Here is a 20,547-nt window from a genome sequence, read left to right as displayed (position 1 = left end):
GCCTTAGTTTGTCTAAAGTTGCAGTCATTTCCTCTATTAGCATCAAGAGAGTAATTTCAGTATTACCACTGCTTGGTAACTCTTATTTCAATAACTAACTGAAAATTACAATCGCCATTAATGGAGAATGTTTTAGGAACTGACGCTATGAAGAAAAACATAGCACAAATGCTCTTCAACAAAAGCTAATTTATTTCCTACCAGACAGACTACATTCAGTACAGTACTGTTTTTAACATCAACATGTCCTATGTTAAACTTAACAAATCTTAACGCAGTGACTTGTGGTATCAAGATGTACTTTGTCCTCCTGCCCAATAAAATCACTCTGGCAGTGCTTTTGGTCATATCAGTGATCAAAACGGTTACTCTACTTTCTCCTGCATTCTCATTCAGTTTCTTTCTCACATCATCTAATGACAATTTATGTGGTGTCATTACACCTTTTACGTATCAGGATTTCTAGAAGTAGGAAGAGCATAGACATTTCAAATATCTGGGTATCTAGGCAAGCATAGCTGAATAAATTTAATCCAGACATTATAAACGCGATGCTATAAGTGTTAAAACCCCTTATCTCCTGAGCCACATAATAACAACACTTTGTATCAATGAATAAGTTATTTATATTCCATACAAAGAGACTGAGATAAGATGCATAAACACCAAGTATTAATAGCTGTCAAAAATACAGATGTAAACTAAGATACCTAAAATATGACAATCAAATCACAAACCAAACTAGTGAAAGAGTAACTTTAAAAAAAAAACAGATTTCAGAACATTGTGATACCCTCTTTTCAAAGTTTAAAGCGAAGGTATTAAAAACAACACTCATTATTTCAGCTGTCGGACAGCTTTCTAGAGGTTAATACTGTGTGCATGTCATATTTTGATTATGTTTAAATACTTTAAAACAGAGGTTCTTTTTTTTTTTTTCCCCAAGAGCATGCCCGAATGATTTGAACACATTCACTAAATTGCATGGTTTCACAACAGCAATTTTATCATCATTAATTTAGTAGAACCTGGTGCATTTCCATTCACAAACTTAGATTCTAAAATCTCAAATTCATAAATATTAATATTTTAAATATTTAATTTTACATGAATATTGGGTACTTTTAGCGTTTTTCCTCCTGTTTCCAGGTATTAGTTTGATAAGGAAAACATTTTTACATCACAATCTTATCTGATACTGGCTGGACACCACAGTAGACTACAGTCTTTAAGACTCATTATTTTAAAACCTACTTACTAAAGCAAAACTAAATGAACTTAATGGAAGAGTTTCACACCAGGACTCACCTGTAAAAGTTAAATAATATCTTAGCTGTTAGTTGTTTAGTGAATCTGATTATTTTAAATTAACACTCATCAGTTTTTACATTCATCAGGCTTTACAACATCCTGACGCTGCCTGTAATGTTGACAGTTTGAGTAGAACTTGAGAGCCCTTAAGAAAATTCAACTTCTCATCAAGGTAGAGATTTAAATATGAATATTAGTTATTTGAACTTTAGAAATAATTAGGAAGATTTAATGTATCATCTCTTCATACATACACACTGCAAAGTTTACTTTTGTATGCAACTGATACTTCATTAGTGCTTGCTTATTTCAGCCCTCTGATTTAGGATGCCACAGCCGTTCAGATTTTCATGCACTTTTTCTTCAGGTTGTACCATCTCCCGCAGAGCTTTCTCCATAACTAGTTGTCCAGCTGAAGGTTTCGGTAGGGTCATCTGGAGCGCGCACCAGAGAGTTGTACGTGCTTTACGTGTTGCTACACTCATCTCTTTAATTGCCAGAGCAAGAGCAAAAACATCTGTGAGGGTGAAAGGTATTTTAATCTTTATTACAGAGTTAATCAGCAAGCATTATTGGAATTAATTCACCCTGGTGCTGATAAAAAGAGCAATACCTTTTAGGCCCTTTTTTAGTCTCATTTTGTGTCTTTTCCTTTAGGCCCCAATAGAAGGTATATGGAATTTAGGTACTTATTTTGTCGAAATTCCTGCTTAGCACTCATCTATTATTAAGAGCACCTAAAGCCTTGCAGTCACCTCAGTGTTTGAAAGTATTCCATGTCCACACGCATACTGAAGGCTTCCTCCCTGAGCTCATTGCTGATTACTCACAGTGACCTCTTCAGATTAACGCACTGGATCCTTTGCCCATCTTGCCTAATAAATCAGGCAAGACAACTGAAGGGATAGCGCATTTACAGCATTTTATTAGAGCATACAGATCATGTTCAGCAAAAACGTGACAAAACCCACCACTTTAAGATAAAACGAAGCAGAGGTGGTGCAGTGGTCCGTCTATTTAACAGCTCATCGCTTACAACAATCACTTAATGTGTAGATAATGCTTTGATTTCAATTCCAGCCTCTGTGAGGAAACAAATTTAATACCCTCTTCTAGGCACCGTAATTTTCAGTCAGAACTTGCATGTTATTTTGAGATAGGGGCACGCTCCTGTCAGAGCTGGTTAACACCCCACTGCAGATTGGACTGCACAGAAAGCACGTGAGTACTTGCCCTCCCTTGTCGAACACTTCCATGGGGTTTGGAAGAAGTGGAAGACTAAGATTTAAGATCTGCTCCTCCAAGCGCTGATGCTCAGTAAGCGTGACTGCAGTTTCATGCTACTGCAAAAAGCTTGTACCTACCTTCAACTAATATTCTTGGATTCACTGTTCTAGCTGAAAGCATCTCTCTCCTGGAGGTATTAAGGGTACCTCAGAAAAGGACAGAATACAAAGGCCTAACTTCACCTCCTCACCAGCTCATCTGGCTCTCACTCAATGGGCTGATTTCTGTGAAACCCATTCTGAGACATCTTCTGCACAGTGACCACTGATTCCTATATAGTTAATACTATAAGTAGCTGGAAGGAGTGATACAAGGAAGTTGATGTAGGTAACTAGGAAGAATCACAGATGAAATACACTTGTCCAACACAAATGTCAGCCACCCAAAGAACTCTGAAAGGCAATATTGGAAGGATAGCTCTGGAGAAATTAAGGACAGAATACAGAGTGGGAGGATTTTATTATTGACTCTTGAATTTTCAGAATTCCAACTTTTCACACCAAACTTCGTGAAATCAGGAACAGACCACAGCAATGGTATCATCTGGACTGCCTAGAAGAAGCTAAGAAACAAGTGACACTCAGATAAACGTGTATCTCAAAGCAGTAAGATAGGGTTGGTATTTGGTCACTACCACGTAAGAAGGGAAAATCCCAGAGGAATACGGAAGAGTTGTTTTAAAGTCTTTGGCTGAATGCAGTGTCAGAGTTACAGATATTAAAAGGTCTTTTTCCCCCCAAACAAACAAAAACAACAAAACAACCCCCCAAAAACCTGTAACATCTAGATTCTTCTGAGAAATCTTGAACATTGCATCTAGGGCAATCTCAAAACAGAGGTATGGTCACAGACGGCTCTGAATGCTGCACTGAAAGGTTTGATGGCTGTTCTGGGTGACAGATGGCACTCAGTATAAACCCTTTTCTCATCACCACTTCTTCCAGAACTTCATTTGTTAAGTGGTCACGAACATTTACAAACAACTGCCAGATACCTTGTACAGTTCTGCAACTCTAGTGTGTAAAAGCATTATTTTTCAGACTCGTGTTGTGCATGAAGGGGCAGATAAGAGGCAGCTCAGCTCCACCTGCTTCCCACTGAAGTAAATCTGTGTTGCAACAAAAGCAAAGTAGCTGGGAGAAGAAAATATTATTGTTTGTCCTAGAATACTGGACACAATAGATAGGATATGAAGTATCTTACAAGGCAGAACCTATCAGATGGAATAGAAAGGCGCACTGGAAACAAGGCTGAGCTGGGGGAGACCTTTTCTCAAGCAAAACAAACCTCATATAACAAGAAAGCTCTGCCAAAGAGAGGAGAAACACAGCTTCAAGTGTTTTCCTCAAGGCTTTCCCAGACATGCAACAAACGCAGTTACTAGATTGAATATTCTACTGTCTGAAAGTCTCCCCAGTTGCCATAACATGCTAACATGTTAGAGACAGCCAGCAGGGAGGAGAGGCAGGCACAGAAATTGTGACCCATCTAGTTCAGTCATCAGATCCCGTTGTACAAACCCCACTTCTTCCTCTGCCGGGGAACTGATCCTGAGGACATCTTGTCTTTGCCAGTCTACCCGGTTCCAAAGAGGTCACTGATCTGCTTAAGGAGCCAACACCAACAATTTGAATGGGCTTAAAGAAAAAAGTGACATGACCTTCAAGGTAAAGAGAGACGAGAATGATTGTGAAGAGGTGGAAAGGAAAACTGCTGTAGCGTGTCTTCTGAAGTAATCCTGAGAATTGGAGAACTGCATGATGGGACACACAAAAGGCATAAAGTAATCCAGATAATTCAGTTTGGAAAGCGAGGCAGGAAATGAACAGAGCAGTCACAGAAATGTAGCAAAGCTCCAATACAAGGCCATAAAGCAGAGCATCACAGGTGGCAGGACTTTAATCTGACACACCTCAGGAACAACGAGAGAAGAGAACCTGCCATTCTGCCTGTGTACTCGTGGAAGATTAAGCTGAATATTCTGCGTATTTTGGATGCCATTATGAATAAGAACATTCTGACCAATGTGTCATTGTATATTCATCCAAAATATTACTTGCATTTTATGTCAATCTACGACAGAAATATTTAAAGAGGGAATCCATTCATAACTCAAGGCCATCTTCGTCTCTTTTCACAGATTCAACATTCAGATACCAAGGAAGTTGTACGCAGAAACACAGACAGGACTAGAAGGAGGGTGATGGTAACGGGGCTATGAGGGACTGGAAGAAGAAAGAGGCAACAGCTTAGTATCGTCTCCAATGCCAAGCTGCATTACATAAAAAACCCACTGCCTTTTATTAGTTGCTAGTTTATTAATCGAATAAATGCAATCAAAACTGATTTAAACCATTTGCCTCTAAACTGCAATGTTTTACCGTGTCCTCTCAAAACCATCATTTAGAAACCATAGTCTGCCTCTCGCAAAGCTGAAAAATAATTTAAGATTGTAATTTATTTTAAAATGAAATAAAACTGTAATATAAAAACCTTTACAAATTTTAATACAGACTTGCAATACTTGTGGAATGTTTCAGTTGCCTTATCGATGTAAGCATAGTTATACCTCTGTCATCTTGGCATCTGGGAGCTCCTTGCCTCTGTCGATTCGAAGCATTTACAATTTCATCTTTTCTACGTGACTGCACTACATGAATTACCTCCAGATGTTTATCAAGAGCAGTAGAAATGTTAGCATGAAGAGGAGAACTGCGAAGGCGCTCCATTTTTCCCAGCAAAGTCACAACCTAATGAACATTTCACACGTTACAAGAGTTCATGCTGTACTCACTAAGACTTACATGAAAATTAACCAGAGTAGGAAGAAAAGGTTAACAATAACCATTATTTTCCTTTGAGAACAGTTCATAAAGTTATAATTGAAGTAGTTAAACTCTTACCTGGGATTTTTTCTTCTCCAAAAACAAACCTGTAACATACATGGGTGTGCACACTGTAACAGCAAAACCTACAATAACCAAGTGTTAGGACACCTGCTTACTCGTTAATAATGGATATATCCAACTTTGAGACAACTCTGTAATGGGAGGTGGTTCCATGACAACATGCCCTCTTCTAAAACAAGATCACCATGGCCCTACTTTCTCTCAGCAATGCTGCAGCTACCTGGGTGAACAGCAGCCCCACCAAGACTGGCCAGTTTTCACCCAGATGATCTCCTTGTGCCAGTGCAAAGCAAACGGCAACAAGGCAGAGCAGCAGTCCCAATTCCGACCGGCTAAAGCCAGTTGTGGAACCACTGACTGAGGATGGGTCCTCAACACTAAAGGAGTTCTCTCAGAGAATACCAAGCACAAGCATCAAAAAATCATTGTTTTTTCAGTCAGTTGAAAACCTGCGTCTTTGCTGTCTTGTTTACCTTACAACAGTCACATTACTATGAATTTCCCCTGGGTGAGTGGTTCACAGACCTCTGGAGAACCTGGTTTGCAGAAACAGAACACAGAATTCCAAAACTGTAATGCTTACAGGACAATGGCTACACCTGATGATCTATAGAGATCTGATGACTAATGGTCATCCACAGATTAAAAAATACCAGGGGCAAAACCAAGTTCTTGATGTTTCCTTGCAACAGGACTGTAGGCTTTCCTAAGAAAAGGACAAGCCCTGAGTTTGTAAGATGTAACAGTGGGAAACAAAAGCATTTGAACCAGGACAATTCGTCCAATTTGCCCCAAGTACCGTCAGAACAGACTGCTGGCAAGACAATTATTTTGACAACAGCATCCACAATAGCAGCACAGGGCAGCCTCTTCTTTGCCACCAGGCTCAGGAGTGAGCATTTGGGAAGTAGCAAGGTCCCACTGCCAGAACAGTCCTGCTCTCTCTTAGGTCATGTGAAAGCCTTGAAAAAATGTAGGCAGGAATAAATTTTGTGAGTTACTGTGACAGCAGCAGCAGCAACCAGTAAACTCCAAAAGTGACAATCTACGTTTAAAAAAAAAAGAAAAAGCGAAGGAAGCAGGGAGAACTTCACATAAACAGCCGAGGAATCAGCCACTATGAAAGGAAACAAAAGTCAGTAAGATTGTTTGAAAATCACTAGAATTGTTTCTGAAGAAAAAGACAAATTTTAAGGAGTGGCGTAGCAGGAAAGCAAGTAAGCAAGTGAAACGACGTAAGGTGACGCTGACAGTCATTTCCCAGTCTCACTTAGGTATCTGATGGTTGGATTTGATGATCTTGAAGGTCTTCCAACCTAAATGATTCCATGTGCTACTCTTAAGTCCAGATCCACGGGAGGAGTTAGGTTCTGCAAGACCCATTTTTCAGGTACCACAACCTAGTCTAATGGGATCACAGTGGTGAGTGAAATGTCTCCGTTCTTTACACTGTGCCTGTGTGCCAGGTGTCTAAAATCAAAGTCCGTGAAGTCATCAAAACTGGGCTTCCCCAGCAACCCAAGGGGAACCACTGAAGGCTCAAATGCTCTAATTCCCACCCCCTCACGATTTTCAGAAGTTCCTTCTGAACTCCAAAGAGAAATTTGCTCCCACTTGCGACTCAGAGGCATTACTTAAGCCTGCCCTCCCTTGTAAAGCACAACCCTTTGACTGTCACAGGGCTTGCTGAGTAATTCAATCAAATCCTCCAGTGGGAACAGCAGAAAGCCAGCAGCAATGTTGAGGCTGACCACTGGAGTGGCACACTCATAGGGAAACAGCCAGCACCGTACTGTCCCTCCATTTCAGAGGTGAGAACATACCACGGAGTAAGGACTGAAGTTTCAGGCCCAGCTTTGATGCCTGTTTGTCACAAAACATCTGTGGATCAGGGACCATGATGCTTTACCAAGCCCATACAGATAACCTCACGACTAGAAATAAGTTCATATTTACTGCCTCTGGCAAAAATCATTGTTAGTCCAGAACTGAGAGGCTTCACCAGGACAGACTGAAGGTCCAGGCTCCAGGTATCCCCCAGCGGGATGGCTATGGCATTCTACAGTTACAAAAGAGCTGCAGATTCACATTTCCCCAGGCACAAAGGAGATGAGAGTCTGCAGAGAGTTGATTCTGGTTTGAAGTGTTTTTAATAGCTACTGATGGCACAGTGAATGAAGCTACTGTCACTTCTCCTACCGCTATTTTTCTGAAACTGAGCACAACTGCAAGTGGAAATCTCAAATGAGAAATGCAAAGTCTGTGACCACCAAGAGGATTTAACTGGATGCTCCACACTCTGAAGAGCTAATCCCAGATCCAGCCAACTCAGCTTCCACTTGAACCTTTGTGCCAATGTTTCTCTTTGGCTGTCACTCAGCTTTTTGATGTTAGAATCCAGGTTAAACAGCCCTACTGTGCTTTCGAGCATCCTTGAAACTACTTTTCAGCTGCCATCTACCAAGCATTTGCTTGGTAGATTTGCTTCACCATGAAGTTCGGTTCCTCAAATGGCTGAACAAGATTAAGTCCTATTTTAGACAAAGTCTTAAAGTAGTAGGACAGGGACAGACAAGCCTTCTCAAATTAAGGAGGTAACTTCCTAACACTGCTCTTTTGGGGTTCACAAAACACTAGTTTAAAAAGTGTCCACTACGACTTCAGCCTATCAACATATCTTGTACTATTCTCTCTACTCAGACGTATGAACAAAACCAGGCGGTTGCAGAAGACTGATTTCAGCAGGCTGTGAGCAAACACAGCTCCGTGGCTCATTTTTACCAGTGCAAGACTGGTGAGACTGCGCCTTAGCACCGCTGCCTCGGCAGCAGCTGAGCTCAGTCGCACTGCTTCCTCCAAAAAACAGCATTTTTCAGAACAACAGCCACCGCCTTTAATCTCACGTCCCTTAGCAGGGACAAGCTGCAGCGTCTCTGCTTTCAGCCCACATTTCTCTTCCTTCTGCAGCACCGGCAGCCTGGCTCCGGCCTCTCTGCCTCAGAACGGCCGGATCAGGCCGTCGCTGTTCTGTTGGCAGCGTGCAGATAGGCGCTGTGTGTGTTTGTCTCCTCCCTCTGGTCTCCCTGGCAGAATTCTGCACAGGCTGCAGCCTCTCAAAGCAGCACGACGCTGCACACTGGCACCATCGTTTGGCCACAGAGCCACACGCAGCCCAAACACCAGCCTCGTTTACAGGTCGTGGCTGTTTGGCTTAAAAAGTAAATTAATGGTGTAGAAATTCAGTCTAAAGCCGCATCAGATAAACATTCTGCACTAACACATATACAAGACTCTTAAGCAAATATGTCAATGTCTTATAAACGTTAATAAACACCTGCTTTTTCACAAGTGCTTCCTCTTAATAGAGTGTGTACAAATCCACAACAAACATTTTTCTGCTGAGCAGGGGCAAAAGAGGTGTTCAAAACAGAAAAGCTCAAAATGCAGGCACATCTCAGAGCCGTGCAAGCAGTTTGGCTAGATTAGATTGATTTCTGGCATGGCATGCACGCTTTTGAACTAGAAAACACACCTCACATGTACATAGGTAAACGTGAGCCTCAGCTACTCAGTGGGTTCTCTGCTAACAGAGCATTGAACCTGGAGCTGTAAAAATTCTAGCTGTACCTGCTGAAGTATTATTCCCTGCACAGCCTTTAAGAACAAAGCTATTTGGAGAAAAGCTGCTCTGATAAATTTACATATCTTACTCTGTAGTCTAAGATCCACGTGATAAGTACAACAGGTTTTTTTAATCTTTCTACAACTCACTCTGGCTTGTTCACGTAGCTGATCCACAATTAAGCGATCAACTCTTGATGGGTTTGATGTCAGCCTTGGAATTGGGGTGTTGTTAGTACTGGAAACTTTTTTCCCTGGGTAATTCTTAGCAAGAGCTGATTCAGTCTGCAGGAAAACAAAAGATAACTTCCTAAGAATGTAAGTTGCGAGGTGTGCTTTATTATAGAAGCAAGAAGTGTAAGAAGCACAATATTTTTTCCCTGGGGTTTTGGATTTTCTGAAGTAGATAATGCAGATTCAGACACTTGGGATTTAACCATTTGGTATGACAATCACCTGCGTTAAATGAACACCCAGCTAACTCAAAGCAGTTCAAATAGAGTAATTATGGCAAGATAACGTGTGGTGTATATGTGGCACGCAGAAGTGCCACACCTCACTCCGATCACAGACTGTATAATTTTTTTTTCTATAAATAATATGGAGGCAAGCTAGAACTACAAGGCAAAAAAGAATGGGCAAACGGGTATACACCTCATCCAAAAAAATTGCCTAAGTCAGCAATTAACCTAGATTTTGTACAGTTTTGCCAAATCGCACAAAGTGTAGGCTTTTTTGTTGTTGTTGCTTTATGCCAAATCAAGTTTTATTTACCTGTAAGAAAATTACTTTGAAAACTGACTGCAAAATTTCAAATTTCCATCTCGTTCAGTCCAGTACTATGTCACTCTGGGACACCTGTAACAACAGAGACCTAACTAAATCTGTTTTAAAGTTGCCTTTCTTAAGATAGTTTGGTGGTGGTCCAGGCAAGGTTGCAGCCTCATTTTCTCCAGTCCCCATGTACTTCTCAGCATGCACCTTTCAACTCTTTCTCTTTTGCATTTTCCATGCAGACACCAACCGCATTTCCCTCTAACCACTCTATTCGAAGCAACAACTGGCTTTTGCCATGAACTGCTTTGCAAAAATCTACATTACATCCCCATTAAATTTATTCTGTTGGACTGGGACAACAGTCCCGGTAGTTCCACAGAGAAGCTAACAACCAAATGGCCAGCCCCCACTACTCCCTGGTTACATTTGGTCACAATTCCCTCAGAGAAAATGATGGTTCCAGATTGATTCTGAATTTCCGTATCACCTAAGCTGGAGAAATTAAGACAGCTTTTACATTTAACAATGGGAGCCTGAGACACTTAAGCTGATCACCAAAAAGGGCAACTGCTGTAAGTAAGGAAACTGCTTCCCACAGAATTGTCTGAAGCTTTTAAGTGTTTTAATGTTACTGTTTCTTCAGTTTCTCGAGAAAAACAAAAAACACTTCCCACAATATATGTTAGGTTTTAAACATCAGGGAAGCAGGAAGTGAGAAGAACCCCTTGAAAGAACTACAGTTCTTGAAAGGACTGATGTTTAGTCCTAATTCAAAATATAATTAATGTATCTGCCTTGCAAGTTTCCAAATGCATTATTTCTTGTGCTAGAGTGTATTTCTTTTTTCCGTCATACAACAAACCTTTCCCTGATCCCCAAAGAGAAACTGAAAACGCCACCAAATTCCTGCTCTAGGTGTAACATGCAGTATAACATTGGGTATGCTCCAAAGCAGGCTATAAAACTTCAAAAATTCTGTATTCAATCTCAAATATATATGGAAGCAAAATCTTTAAGTGTTTTAACTCATAACAGTGAGAACTATCCATGTTCTCTAATGGGTCTGACCTTTGAGTATGATGAGATCTAAATTAAATCTGTGCTATGGCATATTAATATACATACTTTTTTTTCCTTTACCTTTTTTCTTTCTTTTTCCAAAGCTCTCCACTGTTCATAACACTCTTCTAGTCTAAGATGGAGCTCGCTGGCAGGCCCACAACGGGTTTTAACTTGCCTTTGAAATCCAAATGCTGGTACAAAACCCGAAAAAGAGCTGTCACCATACGTCATATCATTAAAGTAAGGATAGAAGCGATTTAAATCATCACCGGAGAACAAGTCGTAAGACTCCATCAGAGGGACAACTGAATGGCCAAATGGACGAGCTGATCTCAAGGGGAATGCGCTTGAACCAAGCTGCGGATTACGTCTCAAGTCACCCATCATGCAGTTGTTGGGAAAGCTGGAGGCCTGCAGGCGAGTCAGATGGTTGATAGCATTACTGTCTCCGCTTCCCTGCCTGAGACTAAACTGCCCCTGAGACTCCACTGAACCTTGGTACATGTTCTGCAACAAACTGCCTGCATGTTTTTGTCCTTCCAGATCGTAATGTCCACTCTGTGGCTTCAACTGAAAACAGTGTTTGTTCAGATTTTCAATGATCCCAAACTGCTGAGCTGAGTAATTTTCACAGAATCCATTTGGTTGCTTTAATTTCTTGTCATTCAGATAGTCAATGAGATTCTCTTCTCCAGACTTTACCAGTGCTTCCACATAAGAAGCAGACTGAGCTCGTTCTGAAGCATTATAACCAAAATCAAGACTTGAAAAAAAGGAAGGATTATCTTGACAGTACTTATGAAATAAATTACTATTTAAAGGGAAGTTTGAAGATGATAACGGAAAAGAATCATGAGGATGACTGAATTTTTTTGGAAAAGCAGATAAATGATTATTCAGTTTCACCGAAGGACTTGGGCTCTGAAATGGGACAGAAGCAGTGGTTCTACTTCGAACATTCATCCAAGTTGGCCTTATATTAGTACCTGCTGAAGTGTTTGCTGAGTTTGGTAGTAAAGGAATTGATTTACAGTATTCAGAATTCTGAAGATCAGACCTGGAAAACTGCTGCTTATCTACACCATTTGCACAGTCACTATTTCCTGGACAAGCTGCAAGAGATTTTAGTCCATAGTCAAATTTTTGTCCCAGATCAGTGCAGAATGAAGGCTCATTGGAAAATTGTTTTTCTGATAGAAGTCCTGCAGCCTTGGGAAATGTAAAGTTCTGCTGATCTGGAATTGTATCTTCTATTTTTTTCTGAGTACCTGATTTAACTTGAAATAATTTGGTATAGGGTTCTGTGTCCAGAAATGATGCCTCAGTTGTTCCATTTACTAACTTCTTATTTTCTTGGAGGCTACAATTGGTGCTCTTGTTAGGCTTTGCTTTACTAGAATGACAATACTCAGTGTATCTGCTATAATCCATACTTTCGTTGCATCTGTGAAACTGTGGAAGAAATGTTTCTGCCCGCTTTTGGTGCAACTGCATATCTGCTCCTTTGGGACAGACCTTCTCTCTTCCGTAGGAGTAAGCATCAGCTCCTGAGTCTTTAATTACTTCTAAGTACCCAACCTGAGGTGTAAAGGTGTTCTTTATATATGGATAGTTCTGATATATGGGTGTTGTCTTAATATTCTCGTTAGTCTGCATGTTGCAACAGTTGACATGCTCATTTTTAGGAGAGTATAACCATTGCTCTTCAAGGTCTATACCAGTAAACCCGTCATAACATTCATCTACTTTTTGTTGTGATGCAAGATTACCACTTTGCAAATACTGTTTTTCAGCAGCAGATGTGGATTCACTACTATAAAAACCCTGTTGCGAGACAGCTGCAACAACTGGTCTTTTAGTTTCTGACAAGTCATGGTGGTCTGCGATTCTGGTTGCATTCATGGGCCATACTGACTTTAAGCTGGAAGAGCAACTCCTTGAAAAACAAATACATGGTTAGATTCTGTCCGTGGTGCTCCTCTTCCATTCCCAAATGCAGGAAAAGGTTTAAGCATCCAATTCTCCCCCAACCATTTCTCTTAATTGATTAAAGGATCTCTTTCTCCAACTTCTATCTACTACTGTAACCTGCTGAGCTTCCCGTACCTGGACTAGACAGCTAATTCTGGCTTGCCTAAACCAACCCATACAGCTTGGGAGCCATGTACAATGCCTGCAAGCCTCAAGTGATGCATGCACACCAAATACGTTCAACCAATTCTTTCCAAGTATTTACTATGCATTATCGCCAACATATTCCTGGTGGAGAAACAGGTTAAGATTATCATACTGCTCAAACTACCCACAAGCCTTCAAAGCCATGACTGAGTTCTCCAGACAAAATGCTTCTGTGTATCATCTTGCTTCCTGCTTCTGAATCGCCTGTGTTTCACACTGGCTTACACTGCTTCCTACAGGTAAATCAACTCACTAAAAATAGGTTTCTCAGCAAATTTCCTTTCATTCCACTAATCACCATGGATTAACACAGGAACAAACACTATGTGTCAAGGAAAGCTGTAAACCAGCTAAGTGAAAAATGGAACCGTAGCTGGTTCCAGCCAAATTTGGCAGTACTGAGAACAGAAATCCAGTCAAAACTGGCTAAAGCAAAGGAATTACTAGGTACATATTTTGATCGAGACTGACTCTCTCTAAAGTCTTCCTTCACTTCAGCCACATAACTCAGCAAACAGAGAGAAACCAGTAGAGCTGTTTGGGGAAGACGGGAAGGAAGAATGGTGCCTGACTTGGGAACCTTGAGAAATGGGTTTCCTTTCTTATCCTTTAAATCTAGAATGCTCAGATTCAGAAAAAAAATGGGATCTGAATTGCTCTGTGTCAAGTTATTGCAACTATCTAATGGTTTCTTACAGCATTAGAACATCGGCATAATCAATATAACATTTAGATATATAAATATTGCTTAAGGGGCACATACATAAAGAAATACTCTTCCCTCCTGCCAATTCAAGAGTGTGAAAGAGTACTGTTTCTATTTTTGTGTATTCTTTCTGTGACTTGAAATTTATTAATAAAGAACCTAAAGCCTGAACCCAATCTTGATCTAAAAAAATAAGCCAAGGCATACACTCAAGGAGATTTGCTTTAATACAGCATTTCCAGAAGGCTCATTAAGAACTTATTTAAAAACGTCTATTAAAAGAGTTCCATAAATACCAGAAAGCCAAAAGGTACTAAGCTACTCTCACAAGTAAAATACTTAGAAGATTAGGGTGAAAGAAGGGTGAAGAATATGAGGAATATGAGGGCTTGCTTGCTAACAGCTGACATGAAGATGACAAATAGAAAGCAGACGCAGATCAGTGAGGGTAGTTTTTGTCAGAGAAAGAGAATGACAATAGCGCTCGCACGGCAACCTACTCACCCCTCAGCACAATATGGCTGCGATTTATCTTGTTCTTCCAAGATGTTAGACACTAGACCATATAAATCTGTTTCACTGCCATAATCATTCCTTTCAGTCTGAATTCTGAGAACAAATTGCATATCAAATAAAATAATTACTTTGTTTTAAATACTTCATTAGATTTAAATCACACAAAACAACAACAACAAAAAAAATCTATTCCTTCAACACAGATGATCTCTGTTAAAACTGACTACCTGGACTTCATATTAATCTGGGAAGTGGCAGACTGCTTATTGTCATCTCCATACACAGACCACGGTGCATATAAAAGGGAAGGGTCCGCAGGTGCAGAGTACTCTGATGTTGAAAGGGAAGAACTGTAGGTCTGAGGTAGGTCTACATTTTCTTCATTCTGCATTTTATATACAATAAAAGCATTGATTTTAATATGAAACACTTATTATAAATTGTAATATTAAATCAAATTGTCATCTCATCATCCTACCAGGTTGTAAATGAGTTTACCCCTGGAGTACCCGGATCACGAGAAAAAAGCAAACCACATGGTTGTAGCATTATGTCAAAAAGTAACTCCTGCTACTGGCTACTGCCCGGTGCAGATAAGCATAGAAGTACAAATTCCAGGCCATGTCAGCCATAAACTTTACGGCTATGAAATGCAAAATGAAAAGAAATCTAGTATACGTAACTATCACGGCGCTTCCTACTGGCCAGACTAATCCTCCTGCTCAACAGGCTGGTTTATGTGAACGCTTGGACTCTATGGCATGCCACTCAAATACCTGTTGCAAGATCTAAGCTGCTGCTTCTTCCCAGTTTTCTTTAGAATAGTCATTTGTTCCTCACTTTGTTACAAATGTTTATGCTAACAGCAGAACAAAGCATATATTGAAACATTATCTTCCTCAACACTATTCCTTCATCTCTCACACTGAGATAATATACTTCATAATATCTCAATCTTTTTTTTAATGCTTCATTAGACACCCTCTAACCAAGTCCTAATCCCCTCCCTTCATCCTTACATTTTGTTGTTTTTGACTTTAACTCTCCTTTCAGTCACAATTTCTTGATTTTGCTCCCGTGACTTTTAATTTTTTTAATCCAGGTGAGCTCAATACAAGCAACTTCAACAACTACTTTTTAGCTCCAGATGTCCCTTTACTCTAAACCCATTTCCCTCTGCTGGCCCTAAACACTCCACATTTCAGCATGCCAGTGGTTAACTCTTCCATGACTTATTCAGCTACATTTAGCACATCTGCAGCTGAAGTCCTAATTTCTCCTCCCACACTGCTTTTTGCTCCACAGTCTCTCTTGTTGGTTAATGCTGCCTCTCACATATTTATCAGCTTTCTACATAAATGCTTGTGTCTTCTGCCACTCTGCCTCTAAAACCATGAAATGTTCAAACGGAACCCATCTGTTGTCCTTTCCCTCTCTTTCCAGTACTGTCAGCCCCATTTCTGAGATGTTTGGGATGAAACAGAGGGACAAAGTGCAAAATAAACAAAGCAGGTTTATGGGAAGTTCATGAACTATGAGAGGGAGAGAAGGGGTAGAACGCCCTGTGCTATTCTGCAGTTATTCTGTTATTCTCAAATTGAAGTCTCTCTTAGGGGGAGTTTTCTTGGAATTCTGGGTGCAGCGGGGATGACAGGGAAGCTTTCAAAATCTATCCCAGCACAGCAGGTGGTATCGGGCAAAAGCTGACAACAGAAGTGAGGCAGGAAAAGATGGGATACACAAGCGAACAGCCTTTATCGTGACTGTACTAAAAAAGTCACTGTCCTTTCTGGTGGGCATCACTACCGCAGACACTTAGTATGAACAAACCAAACACTGTAATTGGTGTTCTCCAGTATAAGAAACTATATTAGAAGTATTTTTGACTGTTTTGCTTACAAACAACCAAAACTCTTACAAAGATATAAAAAAAATGATTTATAATCAACTGAACCTGTGATTTGTAGCAACCATACAGTGAGCCAGAGCCCGTCATTACGCTACTGAATGCATCAGTCAGCCTCCCGCCAGCTTCCGTGCTACTCCAGCAGCAACTGCCACCTCTGCACGCAACTTTAGGCTATGCAAGACAAGGGGGAAAAAACAAAGAGGACATAATTACACGTAGACCTGAGAGTTGTAGATCTTATACCAACTTTAACTTCTCTTAACATTTTCACTTACCTGTGGATTCTGCTCATCTGAGCCCTCGAGTTAGCTCTACATAACGTCATTTTAACACTTTCAGATTTACTCTCAGATCCAAGTTTGATCCAACAACCACAAGAAATTCACAAGGTGCTTAAAGACAGAGGAGGTGCAGGTAAAGAGGAAACCTGTGTTCTCCGCTAGGCTTCTGAACAGCAAGAGCAGACAGGTTGTTTGGCTATCTATGCACCACATGACACCTCTTGTCTTTAGTGATCCTTTCATTGCTGCTCTTATTGGATATGCTGTGCTACATAACCGCACATACATGCATTTTCAGATTTCAGGAGCTATAATTTCACTGTAATGCACACACTGTGAGATACTGGGGAAATGTGCCCCGTTCTCTAACTCGGGGAAACAACCTCCACCTAGGAAACCCCTGCCCCACTGCCAAACTGGATGTGCTCAGAAAGAGGCAGCCAGTGGGAAAAGGCAATGAAAACAGAATGAAAACTTCAGCATTTCTTCCCTTTTTCAGAACACTGAGGTACACAACAAAATTAAAATTAAAATCCAACTGGCTTGCTAAAAAAACACCCTTAGTTCAGAAATACAGAAATGAAGTTATTTGCATAATGTTTAAAATATTACTGGAGCACCTAGAATCATAGGCTCGTTTAGGTTGGAAAAGACCTTCATGATCACCCAGCCCAACCCCCAGCCTGCCCTGCTGAGCCCCATCACTACAATGTGTCTGTAAGCGCCACATCCACACATTTAAGAGATGTGTGAGACACATTTAAGAGATGGGTTTAAATACCCCCAGGAACAGGGACCCCACCAATCCCTGGGCAGCCTGCTCAATGCCTCACCACCACTTCTGTGAAGAAATTTGTCCTGACATCCAATTTAATCCTCCTCTGGCACAACTTGAGGCTGCTGCCTCACATCCTAGCACTTGTCACCCGAGAAAAGAGATCGGCAGCCACCTCACTGCCACCTCCTGTGAGGAGCTACAGACTGCGAGGAGGCCTCCCCCCAGCCTCCTGTTCCAGACCAAGCAGCCCCAGCTCCCTCAGCTGCTCCTCACAACTCATTTTCCAGTCCCTTCACCAGCTTTGTTGCTCTTCCCTCCATTTGTAATGCTTACTACATTCAGAAAACGTACAAGTTTGACAGTGCTAACATTCCGAAATTACTTGGAATTAGCCCTCCTCTCTAAAATGTTTTATCTATAGGTCCATGACAGGAAAACGCGGTCTGCAGCACGAGCTTCCTTCTAGTTTACACAGCAATTACACTAATGTATTTTAACACATTGGTTTCTTCAGACTTTACAACTGTGTGAACACACAAAGCCAGAACCAGTGTGAAAAACTGTGACTTTTTAATCCAAATTACGCCATGTTTTCTCCTCAGTAATCTCCTCGTCCAGGAGGGTCACCTAGCACTTACTGTGTACTCGCATGGTGTGTGATCTCAGAGAACGAGGGGGCACAGGGGCACACAGGGGCAAGGGAAGCTCCTGCAGACGGGTTACACCTCCCCACCCCCAACCCCCAATTTTCCCAAATAAATTTTTACATGGCTGTTTGGAGCTCAGCTCTGCAGCGCCTCCTGCCAGTACCGGCAGCCCGCACCCCTCACAGGCAGTGCCCGCGGCCAAGCCCCAGCACTGAGGGGGCTGAGGGAAGCGGGTTGGTGACAGGAGCCCCACCGGGGCACAGCGCAGCGCCTCGCCCGCCCCCGGCCCCGCTCCGTTACCGGCACCCCAATTCCCTCGCTGCCTGCTGGGGTTCTGACAGGAGAAGTGCGGCGGCCCGGCCTCCCGGGCCCCGCGGCCGGGTCCTCGGGCTCTCCTGGCCACCCTGCCGCTCGCCTCACCTCCATGGGTGCCCAGGACGGCGCCTCCCGGCCCCCAGCACTACCGACCCCCGGCGCGGCCGCCCCTGCCCCGCACCGCCATGGCGGCTCCTGAGTCCTGAGGCGGCCGTTAGCCTCCGCCGGGGCAACCGCCGGCCCCGCCCCGCGCGCCCGACGCGATTGGCCGGCTCCTGAGGGAGCGGGCCAATGAGGAGCCGTTCTGGCTCCTCGCGCCTCCCCGCGCCGCGTGACCGCCCCTCTTCTCCACGCGGCTGCTCGGGCTTCGAGAGCAGGCGGCGAGCTACGGGGAAACGGGGCTGTATTTCGATTGGCTCCTGCCTGACGAGGAATAGCCAGTGAGAAATGAGCTCGCTCCGTCCTCCCGCCCGTATCGGCTGCCGGCCGGCCTATGAGGGCCCGCGAAGGAAATTTTTACCCGGAGACAGCGGCAGCGGTGTTTGGGCGGCCTCGCGCTGCCCCCCCCCCCCCCCCCCCCCAGGCGCTGCCCCCCCCTCAGGCGCTGCCCCCCCCCCCTCAGGCGCTGCCCCCGGTGGCTGCTGTGTTACAGGCACTGGCAGCAGAGCATTCCCGGGGCCCCCTGCCCGCCCTTGGGGGCCCTGCCCCGGGTGGTCGGGTCGGTGGGCACCCCCCCAGCGCCCGCTGCACCGTGCCTAAAAAAAAGCAACCACACACCTAAAAGCCCTGAAACCAAACCCAGCTTGGTTTTCACTGCTCCAGCTATTTCTGTGCAATCTAGGGATGCCGTTTTTGCTGCCGTAACCGCACGATGACTCTTTTTGGATAGAGGCCCGAATGTTTTCTTATGACTTGCGAGCGCTTGTTTGGATGCATCTCTCTCGTTCCCTGCCCAGCTCGCCTCCAGCGCTCCAGCTCCCCTCAGCGCACCGCAGCCTGGCCCTGTGCAGGTTCACGGGCAGGTCACTGGGACGAGCCCGGCTGCTGCAAAACGCTCTGTGGTGGGCCTGATCCTGCCCCTTGTGCCTCCCCAAGCTCACCAGGGACAGGAGCCATCCTGCCTGCCCTGGGATTCAGGACGCAGGTGTGTTTGCCTGACCGAGAGGTTTCGCCTGGGGAGACCGCAGGGTGAGTGGGGAAGGTCTTGGTTCTGTCACATTCACGGCTTTCCAGCATCAGCCCTCACTCCCTGCCCCACGGAAAGGCCGGCTGTGGGGCAGAGCTCTGGGGCATGCCCTGGCGAAGGCTCTGGAGTGCTTTCCACTACCCTGCTCCGAGCAGGCTCAGCTCTATGTTCAGAGCTCCCCAAGGTGCAGTCCTGGTAATTTGGGAGGCAACTTGTGGCTGGAGCACTGGGCCAAACGGGGGGCCGGGAACATCTTTGGTCTTGGACCTGAAGAGAAACTTGTGCAGCCATAGTGTTTAGTTTGGGAAGATTTGCCTTTTTTTTTTTTTTCCTTAAAAAAAAAAAAAAGGCGAAATATGGGGAAACAGAGGCCAAGTGACAAAGCTGGCACCCTACCCTTGCCATTCCCTTATGTGCCCTCTTGTTCCCCAGATCCCATCCTGAAGCCCAAGCAGCCACTGCCCTCCAGCAGCCTCCAGGCCTCCTTCCCAGGCCTCTGCATGGAGATTGGAGCTCGAACTGGAGCAGGATCCTTCCTCCCTTGCCACAGGACTACACAGACAGAGGCCAGGTAGAGCCCCAGGAGCTGCAGGCCCTGCTGGGGAGGAGCAGGAGGGTGATGGAGGGAAGGGCTCCTGGTGCTGTCCCTAATGCACCAAGAACGATCATGGTGATTCCTGCCTCCCTGTGCACTCATCCACCTCCAGCCCTCTCTCCCTTTCTCCTCAGTTCAACCCCTCCACCTATTCCCCTCCCTCTACCCTTCTCTCCTCATCTCCATCTACCTCCACCTCCCATTCACCCATTGCTCCATCCCTTCTATCCATCCAGAGCAGTAACAATCAGTGAACCAGGCTGGCACTGGTTTTCCAAGGCTTAACCCACAGGTCCCAGTGCCATGAGCACTCTTCTGCCATTTGCTGGAGCTGGGGGCACTGTAGTGCCCAGGCCTGATTCTGGAGGAGCTGGGCCAGAAAGGCTGCCCTGGTGGATTAGTTAGTGGCTGTGTAAGGGCAGAGCAGGGACTCAACAGGTATTACCTGCCAGCAGCCAGATTTTACATG

The 20,547-nt window shown here is 43.6% G+C and overlaps 1 protein-coding gene across 4 annotated transcripts; it reads right to left on the bottom strand.

Annotated features, from left to right (window-relative positions):
• Window positions 1–432: 432 nt before the first annotated feature.
• Window positions 433–18,550, bottom strand: MEIOC (meiosis specific with coiled-coil domain). Of its 4 annotated transcripts, none has more exons than XM_080564828.1 (8): window positions 18,403–18,550; window positions 16,322–16,447; window positions 14,595–14,752; window positions 14,356–14,460; window positions 11,046–12,903; window positions 9,279–9,413; window positions 5,168–5,348; window positions 433–1,828 (listed from the first exon to the last, which is right to left on the bottom strand). In XM_080564828.1, exons 1-8 carry the CDS (start codon window positions 18,406–18,408, stop codon window positions 1,605–1,607), a joined length of 2,793 nt encoding a protein of 930 aa, XP_080420954.1. In that variant the 5' UTR covers window positions 18,409–18,550; the 3' UTR covers window positions 433–1,604. The 4 variants fall into 4 exon arrangements, with proteins under 4 accessions (XP_080420954.1, XP_080420953.1, XP_080420955.1 ...); XM_080564827.1 differs by having other exon boundaries at window positions 18,283–18,409; XM_080564829.1 differs by lacking the exon at window positions 9,279–9,413 and having other exon boundaries at window positions 18,283–18,409.
• Between the last annotated feature and the right edge of the window lie 1,997 nt (window positions 18,551–20,547).

The sequence above is a fragment of the Anser brachyrhynchus genome (assembly GCF_964034855.1).
Source record: "Anser brachyrhynchus genome assembly, chromosome: 22".
Taxonomy (NCBI): Eukaryota; Metazoa; Chordata; class Aves; order Anseriformes; family Anatidae; genus Anser; species Anser brachyrhynchus.
Note: the sequence above shows the minus strand (reverse complement) of the source record. Positions and strands in the feature narration are given on the sequence as shown.

Bases quoted from the DNA above. Each gene is read 5' to 3' on its own strand.
- MEIOC (XM_080564827.1), bottom strand. From the start codon at position 18,408: ATGGAGGTGAGGCGAGCGGCAGGGTGGCCAGGAGAGCCCGAGGACCCG. The intron at 16,448-18,282 runs GTAACGGAGCGG...TGTCTTGCATAG, and splicing joins GCGAGGGAATTGGGGTGCCG to CCTAAAGTTGCGTGCAGAGG. The intron at 14,461-14,594 runs GTAGTCAGTTTT...ATTTGTTCTCAG, and splicing joins CAGATTAATATGAAGTCCAG to AATTCAGACTGAAAGGAATG.